This window comes from Talpa occidentalis, unplaced genomic scaffold, assembly GCF_014898055.3.
Source record: "Talpa occidentalis isolate TD23 unplaced genomic scaffold, MPIMG_talOcc4v2.1 talOcc4.2501, whole genome shotgun sequence".
Taxonomy (NCBI): Eukaryota; Metazoa; Chordata; class Mammalia; order Eulipotyphla; family Talpidae; genus Talpa; species Talpa occidentalis.
In genome coordinates, this window is record NW_023602632.1 from 1 (window position 1) to 11,400 (window position 11,400).

The 11,400-nt window shown below is 36.8% G+C and overlaps 1 protein-coding gene across 2 annotated transcripts; it reads left to right on the plus strand.

Annotated features, from left to right (window-relative positions):
• Nucleotides 1-2,655: 2,655 nt before the first annotated feature.
• Nucleotides 2,656-10,983, plus strand: LOC119253964 (calmin-like). 2 transcript variants are annotated; one of them, XM_037521185.2, is made up of 3 exons: nt 2,656-2,848; nt 8,677-8,777; nt 10,821-10,983. In XM_037521185.2, exons 1-3 carry the CDS (start codon nt 2,701-2,703, stop codon nt 10,971-10,973), a joined length of 402 nt encoding a protein of 133 aa, XP_037377082.1. In that variant the 5' UTR covers nt 2,656-2,700; the 3' UTR covers nt 10,974-10,983. The 2 variants fall into 2 exon arrangements, with proteins under 2 accessions (XP_037377082.1, XP_037377083.1); XM_037521186.2 differs by having other exon boundaries at nt 10,827-10,983.
• Nucleotides 10,984-11,400: the final 417 nt, after the last annotated feature.

Genomic DNA, 11,400 nt, shown 5'->3' on the forward strand with positions numbered 1-11,400 from the left:
ATAAACATACTTATAGGTTTAAGTTTACTAAATCAATTTTCTCTTGAATTTCCTAGATACAATTTCACTTCAGGTCCCTAAATTTTTAAAATCCAACCCTTTGTAGTGAAAAGCATTATGAGGTCTTGTCTAATATTTGTTTGATTTATGCGTAAATAACTTCAAACCTTTCAAAGTCTATGTATTTACCACAGTTTATCTTTTCTCCATGGTCTTTCTGATTTTTCAACTGAAGATTTATGCTAAACTTTTTAAAAATAGCAGTAGTTCTTAAGTAATCATTCACTTGGAATTTATTCTAGTTTTTTGCCATCATTGGTGGTATTGGATAACTTTTACTTCAACATTCTGTGATTCTGTAAGACCCAAGTGGGATACCAGGTTGTAAGAGATCTGTTGTATTTTCTTATTTCTGAAGGAAATGTATCAGACTTCCATTTGGGACTGTTAAATGAGTGAAGATTCTATCAGTCACTGTGAGCCTAAAGCCGCCCTCTCTAAGACCCGGTGGTCACGTGTCCTTTATGGTCTTGGCTTCTGCGCCTCTGTGCATACCTGACCTCTGCGCCTTTGCTTTGCTTGAGCCGGTTTTGACCCCTCTGCCCTCTGAAAGTGGTCTGACCCTGCTCTTGGCCCCCGCTCCCATTCTTTTAGCAATCAATTTAGTTGAGTATCTGAGCCACACCCTGAGGTTGGAATACCTCTATTCAAGTCCTGGGTCTCTGCACTTCCTAACCGGTGACCTTAGACACTTAATCTCTGTGTGTTCCATCATAAAATGTAAACAGTACTAACACTTCATGAGGTTATGTGTGTATTATAAGCATAGTCTTTAAAAAAGCATTTCAAATAGTTTCTGGACAAAGTAGGAACGCATAAGTATTTGTTTAACAAAACAAAATCACTGACTACTCTGCAGTTTAGTTATAGTTATAGGCTAGACTTTTTCCCCTAAGGGATCCAGGAAAACACCCAGAGGTTATCTGGAGCAGACTATTTCCTGAGTAGCGTTTATCATTTGATATCTATGGTAAATTAGTTTAGTAAATTTCCATGTATTTTTAATGGGATTTGTTTATGGGATATTTTTATGGGATATTTATAGTTGTTCTGGAATATTTCCTACATGTTATGAGAAACTTCTATTCTTTTGCAGCATATTCACTGATCCCTAGTCAAATTCAGAATGGTGACTGATGGAGTGATTTGAGATTTATATATATGAAGCACCTTTATATGCCAGACACTTTTGGGGTAGTGGGGTGGGAAAGTCTACTATAATGAACAAAAAAAACAAGGCCCTTGCTCTCATGGGGCTCATACCCTAGTAGAGGAAGCAGATAAATAAATATGATAATTACAGTTGGCAGTAAAGTTAGGAAGGACTTTTGATCAATAGTGTCAAGGGGAGGGAGGGAGCGTGTCACCCTTGTGTAGGTGGGCACTGGAGCCTTTCTGAGGAGGAGACGAGGGCTGAGGAGAAGGCTTCAGGTGTATGAAGGGCTTGTGAGAAAGGGCATTGAAAAGAGTATGACTGTTGAGAAGCAGAAACCAGACCAGTGTGGTGGGACAGGTGGAACAGGTCGAAAGGGGCCAAAGAGTGTAAGTCCTTATGGGCCAGGGACAAAAGTTATTCTAAATACAGTGGCAATCCATGATGTGGATTTTTAAAAAGTTTTTTTTCCTGATTAAGAGATAATAACATAAAATTTACCATTTAATCATTTAAAATGTGTGGTTCAGTGGTTTAAATACATTCACATTGCTGGGCAACCACCACTATTTTTCATCTTCAGAACTTATTTCATCTTGCAAAACTGAAACTCTATATACATCCAGATCTGTATGGATCTGTGTTAAGCAACTACCCCATTAATTGCTCCCCAAACCCCTGGCAACCACCAGTTTGCTTTCTTTGTATATGAATTGGACTACACTAGGTACCTCAAATGAGTGGAATCATACAATATTTGTCATTTTTTGGATGGCTTATTTCACTTAGCACAATATCTTCAGTTCATCCATGTTGTAGCACATATCAAAATGTCCTTCCTTTTTAGGACAGAATAATACTCCATTGTATGAAAACACCACATTTTGTTCCTCTGTTCACTTGTGATGACCAGTTTTAAGCAGAGGAGTTACAATATTTATCTGTCCAGTAAGCAACTGGCCATTTATTTGGCATAGTTATCATTTAATTTGTTCTAATGATAAAATTGTTTCCCATAAGAGAGGAGAATAACTCTATGTAGAGGTCTAAAGTTAATCTTGAACCAACAGATTACGGACTGATGAGCATTAAACCTGAGTATCATTATCTGGAGCTTTGTTTTTCAGCTCCATCTCCAGAGATTGATTAATAGGTTCCGGGGTTCCTGACAATTTGCATTTCTAGCACCTGTAGTCCAGGTGATACTGATCTGCTGATGTGGGGTGGCCACACTTTGAGCGCCAATATTCTGTGAGATCCTAAGCTTCATACACTTAGCATTTTAATTTACTTGATCCTAAGATTAAGATAAAACATCTTTCTATAATGATATTACATTATTCGTTGAAACTTGTTTTACTATTGACTGTAGTGGATGGAAGTGCTCTAATATATTGTTTGTAATAATATTTATCATGTTTTTGTCCTTTTGTGATAGTGATGAGTCTGTCAATGTGACAGATTTTAAGTCAAGCTGGAGAAACGGGATGGCTTTTTTGGCTGTCATTCATGCCTTGCGGCCAGACCTAATTGACATGAAAAGTGTAAAGCATCGATCCAACAAAGACAATCTGAAAGAGGCCTTCGGAATTGCAGAACGAGAATTAAAAATCCCCAAATTGCTGGAACCAGAAGGTAAACAAGCATCATTTTTTTTCTTTCTTCAAGAAAACGATGTTGTCCAGTGTGAAGTTGATTCCAAAATAGTATCCATATATAAGCAAACAGGATTATTTTTTCATTCTGGAGGGCTCAACTTAAACGCTTGATTAAATTTTATGAAATTAACAATCCTTACCAATTAGTTAACCTCAGAAATTTCAGGGATGCAGCCACAGCTGAAAACAAACAATGCTGTTGTAGAGAATAATTTGAGCCTTTGTCTTAATTTTCTTCTATTGTGTTCTCCTTAATTCTGCTCTAAAATCTAGATTTTAGCTGTTTATCTCTCTCCCTTTTCCCACCCCCCTCTAGTTAAAGCTGAACCTCTGTGAGAACTAAGACAGATTTTTCTTTTTTTCCCTATACATTTGGGTCTGCTTTCCCTTGATTAAAAACAACAGCAAACACCCAAATACTGGTTATATTCAAAGAGGTAATTATCAGGTTATCATTTTAGTTTCATAAAATTAAAGTGAAAGCAATTGAGTTCTTTTGCAAAAGCACTTTATTTTTGATTGCATTGTTTCATGATGTAACAAAGCTTATATTAAAAAGAGCCCAATAAGGTGATAAAAGAGGCATAAGGGGTTAGAGAGAGTCATAGTGCACTAACCAGTCAAAAGACACAAATTCCAATCTCAGCTCTATAACCAGGTTGTGTAGGTATATGTTTAATGACTGGGTTTCCAAAACAATGTATGTGTATGTGTGTGCACACGCACTATTCCTTATAAATTTGCTAGTATAGAGGATGTGCAGCAGATGATTTACAAATCATAAATATGATATATTTATTATAAATTCCATAAAGCCCAGAAATGCTTTTGTTGATTTTTGCCAAACACTTATATCCATCTGTAGCCAGTTGATGATTACAATTGCTGAACAAGTTCTGACATGAATGTTGGTGAATAATTTCCTTTAGGTTAATGAGTAAATGGAACAGCAAAGAGGTATGTCAGAACTTTATTGTTCTCCAATGACACGAATAACTTTTTTGCTAAATAATATGGAAAGAATATTTTGTTAATTTTTTGTGCTATTCACAGTTTAACAGCTATAGACAGGATATCATTTAAAAGATTAACCCTGCATTATTAATAATTTCTCCATCCCTTTCTTAGCAGTCAACAAAATAACAACTCAGATCCTCATTTGCTAATGTTTTTGTGGTGTCAGTACTACCCTCATGATGGATGTGAAGCTACCAGAGTGCAGTCCCTGAGCACAGAGCTGGGAAAGGTGTACAGTGACCACACTTTATATATTATTTCTCTGAGACAGCTGTAATAGACATAAATAACCTGAAAAACATAGGTAATAATACATTGTAGTAAAAGACTTGGGAAGTGATGAGTTTTGAATATTTGTTACCTTAGTTTTGATTTATGTGTAGTTTTTTTTTTTTAAAAGATTTATTTATTTATACAAGCACTGGGTACAGTCAGAAGCGCGGGAGGGTGAGAGAATTCACCAGAGCCAGAGTGGGGAGCAGAGCAGGCAGAAGGACCGAAGCACACTGCTGAGGGGAGCAGTGGGCGGCAGGAGAGGTCTGCACGCCATATGGGACCCTCCTCTGGTGGCCGGGGAGCAGCCGGGGATCGAACCGGTGCTGTAGAGGCTGCGGGCAGCTTCACAACCCAGCGCTCAACCACTGCACCACCGGGAGGCCCGATTTATGTGTAGTTTTGATATAATTTATTTAATTGTATTTTTATATGATTTTGATGCTGGCTGTGTTTATCAACTGGCTTACAAAATTGATGAAGATGTAACCATCAGTTCTCAAGCTGGTATAAACCAGCCAGCTCCAGAATACCGCCCAGTGACTGGTTTTGACATTTAACCTTTTTGGTTTTATTATTTATTTTCTAAGGATTTATTTATTTATACATACAAGAACTGGGGTACAGGCCAGAGGTGTGGGGGTGGTGGTGAGAGGATTCACCACAGACAGAATGGGGAACAGAATAGGCAGATTGACTGAAATAGACTGCTGAGGGGAGCAGCGCGAGTCAGAAGAGGTCTGCTGCACCATGTGGGCCGCTCCCTGGCCAGGGTTCGAACTCATGCTGCAGTGGCTGCGGATAGCTTCATAGGTTGCGTCTTAACCCCTTGAGCCACCAGGGAGGCCCTAATCTTTTTGGTTTTAAAGCATTTTGTTTTCATGTAGTTCACATACCATACAATTTACTCCATTTAAGTGTACTACCCAATGTTTCTTAGTATATTCACAAATTCTGGTAACCGTCATCAGTCATCACAGTCAATTTTAAAATTTTTTCATCACTCCAAGAAAAACCCATCATCCTATTAGCAGTCCCTCCCCTGTTTCTCACAAGCTCCTGTGCCTCTGTCCCCCTCAACCCAGCCCTCAGCAACCACCACTCTTTCTGTCGCTATGTATTTGCCAATTCTGGGCATTTCGTATAAATGGAATCATACTACATGATAACTGTGGTCTTTTACCAGTGGCTTCTTCATTTTAGCATAAGACTAGCTTTAGACTTATGGAAAAATGGGGTGGTCCAATAAGTTTTTATATACTTCATACCAGTTTCCCCATACACTGGCTACCATTAATGAACCAATATTGATATTGTTCTGGAAGGTCACACTCTGGTCATGGTGCCTTCATTTTTCCCCATGCCCTCCTCCCTTCAGAGCCCACTCAGAATACTACATGCTATTGTCATGTTTCCTTGGGTTCCTCTTCATGACAGTTTCTCAGATATTTTGTTTTGAATGACTGTGACAATTTTGAGGATTACTGGTCACGTATTTTGTAGGATGCTCCTTTACTGGAATTGGGGTAATGTTTGTTTTCCTGTTAGTCTGAGGTGAAGTGCCGTTCTCATGACATCACATCAAGGGAACACATTGTCAATATGACATCGCTGTTGATGTTGACCTTGATCATCCAGCTAAGGTTGTGTTTGTCAGGTTTCTCCCCTGTAAAGTTACTCTTTAATTCCTCTCTTTCTGTACTATACTCTCTGGAGGAAAGTCATTATCCAGAGGCCACCCTTGGGCAAGTTCTGGTCACCCTCCTTGAAGGCAAGTCATTTACAGAAATATTTGGAATTCTTAACAGATTTGTCTGTTTCTCCCTTTCATTCATATACCCAACCATTTTCTTAATAATAGTATGGGCTCATGAACATTTTTCTTATATTTTGGTTTGCAATCCAATGCTGCATAGTTTATTTTATTGATCAAATTAAATATATATTTTTTACTTTCAGTACTTTATTTTTACCTTGTTTTATCAAGGTAGCGTTGTTTACAACATTGTTTGTGATTTAGAGGTATAGGATCTCCCCCTTCAGGTGTTGTTACCACACCACACCCTCCCACAAATCCTTTATGCTCCCTCCCCACTTTGTTTTCTCAAAAAAAATTTTTTTGACAAAGTTTCAGCCCCTGGGAGCTCTTTGCGTGGCCTCTGTGCTCCTTTGACATAGCCCCTCACTCTGGGGTTTCCGCGTGTGTTTTGAGCACATCTCTGCTTTTGGGCTCTTCAAGGTGCTCCAGGCTCATCTTGTCTCTTTCCTATCTTAGTTTTCCAAGAAGCCCTGATTTCTTTTATTGAGAAACCAGGACCTGAGTGTTAGGTTTATTCATTGCTCCTGGTATCACAGATGAATTAGAGAATATTTCCCAGTTCACATTTAGCCTAAGAGTCCATAGCTCTAGATACCAGGATTTTCATTAGTTTGGCTTCATGTTGCTTGTTACTAATTCTTCTTGTTAACTCTCCCTCCATCTTCTTGTTTTACCTGCCCTCCCCTTTTTTCTTTCTTTGTCTTTTCTTTTTATCGCTTTATTATCTTTTTGTTTTTATTTCCCTCCATGCTCTGCTCTATTTTCTATTTCTGTTTAATCTTTTTTTCTTAATATTTCTATCATTTTGTGGTTCTCCAGGTCTTTATTATTACTGTAAAAATTTTCTCTATTTTAGTGCATGAATCTAACTAGGCAACTAATGGTATAGATAATATAATGAAATAAAATTTCTACCGTATAAATTACTGTCCATAATTCTTTTTATTTATTTTTCATAATTTGTTTTAAATAGCTTAAATTTAGCTCAAAGTGCATAGTGGCTATTTATGTAAACCAAACACCTTGGTCGTATTTGAGTAAGGGAATTATCTTTGACACAATTTTGTTAAAACATTTCGTCATTATATATAGCTTTACATTCAATGAGAAATTTTTTTTAATTAATTAATTTATACAAGCATTGGGTACAGGCAGAAGCGTGGGAGGGTGAGAGAATTCACCAGAGCCAGAGCGGGGAACAGAACAGGCAGACCAATGAAATACACTGCTGAGGGGAGCAGCGGGCACGGCAGAAGAGGTCTGCTCACCATGTGGGACCCTCACAGGTGGCCGGGGATGGAACTGGCACTGCAGAGGCTGTGGGCAGCTTTGCAGCCCAGCGCTCAAACGATGAGCCACGAGGGGGCCCTCAATGAGAAGTTTTTAAAAAGAAATAAGGAGTTGTCAATCTTATTTGTGTATCTCATAATGTTTATCTTTTTTCAGTAAAACAGAATATTTCTTAAAGATTCTTCCTTTATTGAAACTCCACACCCAGATTTTCATTGATGTATTTTCCGGACTTACTACCTAAATTTATTATTTAGATATAGATTAGAGTCACTTTCTTCCTGTGTTTACTGTCCATAATTACTGTCCATAATTCTTTTTAATTATTTTTCATAATTTGTTTTAAATAGCTTAAATTTAGCTCCTGAGCTGACACAGGGCATTCATTTGGCCCAGTTAACATGTTCACTAAAGCATGCATTGTATGTTGTATTTGTTTGTTGCTTGTTTTTCTCCTAATTATAAGCTCATTGAGGGGCAGATAATGTCTTAAGGCAGCTAGCATCTGGTCAAGTATCCAGAATCTATTGTTGAATGGATAAAAGGAATGAAACATAAGGGCAAGTATGAGACCTTACATGTCCTTGTATCCCCTGCTTGAGCCCTCATTTGTTGACACTCTATTAATGCTTGTTGTATTGAGTGAATCTTAATTAACAGAGAAGATTTTCTTTTCAGTAATCTTCATTAGTTGTTTTAACAGCATACCAAGAGAGATTCCTAAATTATGTGATCATTTGTATGTATCTTGCAAGCTCTGGTTTGTGATTTTTGTGCTCTATTTAATTTATTATCTGCCTGGAGAAGTTCTGCCCTTCAAAAACCTTATAATATTTTCACTTTTTTTAATTTAGCGTTTTTCAAATTTATTTCACTTCGAACTCTTTTAATGCAACATAAATCTTGGTCCATAGAATCTATATCTTTATATATCTTTGTATCTTTTTGTTCCATGAATGAAGAAAAAAAAATCTTTTGGCTGTCTTGGACAATTTTTCATTGCAATATATACTTTTGAAAATGTTTGCTACACAGAGATGAGACCAGTGCTCCAGGAATGAACTCCAATTGCTGTATGTTCCTATACTCTTGGAGGAGTTTCTGCACCATGTCTTTAGAAAGAAGTACTTTGTTTTCTTCTTTCTACATTCAGCATGCATAGTGACATTTTATTATTTGAAAACTGAGGGTGTACATGCGTAATTGCCAGGATTCAACCAGCTTTGTCTGATTCTAGATTTAAGCTCTTAAGAACTCTCTAGCCTTGGAGCAAGTTATCAGGGATTGCATGGCTGGTCAACTACTTTGGTTCATTTTTAAGGCTGTCCTATGGCATAGCCTGTTTTTGAGTATTAATTACAGTAAATCATGTCTATAGCTGATTGAGAGTGTGGCATATCTTGCAGATGTGGACGTTGTTAATCCTGATGAAAAGTCGATCATGACCTATGTGGCACAGTTTCTGCAGTATTCAAAGGATGCAGTTGAGACTGGAGGTAACACTCAGGTATGTCTTCATGACTACAAATCAGTTCATTTTTTGTTGTGTTCTACTAATGGTTAATTTTTTAAATGAAATCTTAATTAAAAATAATTTGAATTAAAATAAATAATTTGAATACAGCACTTACATAAACAGTATTATGAGTTTGGGTAAATGTACACATCATGTAAATCATACTCAATCATGATTTGAAACATTTCCATTACTTGTAATATTTTACTGTATTTCTGTCCTTTCTGTACTCTCCACTTTAAGCAAAATGTTTCTTTCACTATGGTTTAGTTATACTTGTTCTTTGTTTTTTTTTAAAGATTTATTTGTTTATGATTACAAGAACTGGGGTACAGGCCAGATTTATGGGAGGTGAGAGGATTCACCAGAGATGGAGCAGGGAATAGAACAGACAAATAGACCGAAGTACACTATTGAAGGGAGCAGCGGGCGAGTCAGGAGAGATCTGCAGCACCATGTGGGTAGCTCTCTGGCCAGGGATGGAACTTGCGCTGCAGAGGCTGCAAACAGCTTCACAGCACTGCACTCAACTCCTTGCACCACCAGCGAGGCCCTGTACTTGTTCTTTTTTTTTTAAAAAGTTAAAAGTGGTAATTTATTAAACTTAGAAGAATAATCTACAACTTTTAGATAGGTACTGTATGGGACAAATTAAATTTAGCAGGCTTTTACAAAATTCTAGAGACATCAAATTTTTGTCTGTTTTATTTTTTAGGAACTTTATTGAGATATGATTCATCTACCATAATATTCAACCATGTAAATTTTATTCAATGATTTATATATAAATGTATGTATGTATTGCATCATTGTTCATTTTTATACAATGTATGCTTTCTCCTTTCAGTTGTAGTCCCCGTAAAATTCCCGCCACCAATTCACCCGTGAACCTTCACCATAGTCCCTTGTGCTCTAGTCTTAATCCTTGTTTGTTGAGATACTCTTGAAAGACCATCAGATTACCATTTGATTATTCATTTTTTTCCTTTGACTTTGAATCAGTTACACAAAGTATTATTAGTGGAACTTTCAAATATATCACTGAACTGAAAAGAATCATTTATTCTGCTTCTAGGAAGATAAGTGAATGCTAATAAAATGGCTTTTAATAGTATTCTAAAATGTATTTAAGCTACTTTCTCAGACATATTTGCATGCAATCACATTTTCATATTTTATTTGACAAATTAAGGCCCATGTTTTTCCAACTGTTATGTTTGAGGCAGTAAGCCAGATTGTTGCTGGCTCTAGAAGAGACACTCAAGCTGAGTCAGTTCAATTATTTCTGACCTGCTAAGGAATTACTCTTTTCTAATTAATTTTCATAGTAAAAAGCACAATTGAAAAATCACCTGTCTATGAAATTGGATGTAAAAATATATAAAAAATACTCTTGCTTAATAGAAGAAAACATGAAGGTTGAAGGTTGAAGGATGGACATAAGATGTAGCTTCTTTTACTTCATTTCCCCAGCAATGAAATTTGCTTCCAAATGTAATCAAGCTTACCACTTATGCAAGAAGCTAAGAGAAAAATAATTCTTTTTCAGTTTCATATGATAACACAAACAAATCCTTTGGTAATGTTATTTTTAGGGTCTTTAAAGTGTTCAATATATTTTTGATGACAGTTTATTTGGTGGGTGTGAACATCTCTTGAATCAACCCACACGGATTTATTGGAAAGCAATATTTGGAAATGCCGACTAAGAAGTAATTTAGAACTCAGTTCTCTAAAATGGAAGAATAATGGAAATGCATAAGCCAGAAAATTAGGCCTTGCTCAGCCTGTTTCTTTAGCACATTATCATGTTCAAATGCTAGTTTCAATCCATTTTAAGTCTTAAGGTGTTGTGTGAACAAGCAAAATTTCTCTTTAGCACATTGAGTCATTGGTGTGTAAGGACTGCATTATATAATGTCACTGATGTTTGAAGTTGTTAATTTTATTGCTAAAGAAAAATTACCAAGTCTATTTACGATAGAGATTTAAGGGGTGTGTGTGTGTATCTGTCTGTCTGTCTGTCTGTGTCAGTTACAGGAAAAGACAAAAGAAGCCTTACTCTGGTTAACTCAACAAGAGGAAAAGCTACAGAAGGCGCAAAAGGATTCAGATAATGAAACCTACTCTGTGAAGTCTGAAGTAAGTATGCCCTTACACCAAAGTTTATTTGTACTTTACTCTTAGGGATCTTTTGGAGGAAAAAAAAATTTTATCTTAAATTATTTAAGTAGTAAATTAATCCAAGATTTAAGGTTGAATTCTAGGACAGTGCTTCTTATGGTTTAATGTACTTATGAATTACCTCAGTTATGTTGTTAAAAAACAGGTTCTGTATCAGTCGTTCTGAGGTGAAACCTGAGATTTTCCATTTCTAACACACTTCCAGGTGATGTTGGTGCTGCTCGTCCTTGAAGTAGTTTGAACATAAGGGTTTAGAGTGGGGATTGGCTAACTGTGGTCTCTGGGCCTCACCACCTGGTTTAATAAGTACGAGGTTATTGGATTCCATGCCCACTTATGTACTGCCTGTGGTGGCTTCCACACTACAATCCCAGAGTCGAATATTCTAACACACCACATGGCCCACAAAACCTCAGGTATTTACTGTCTT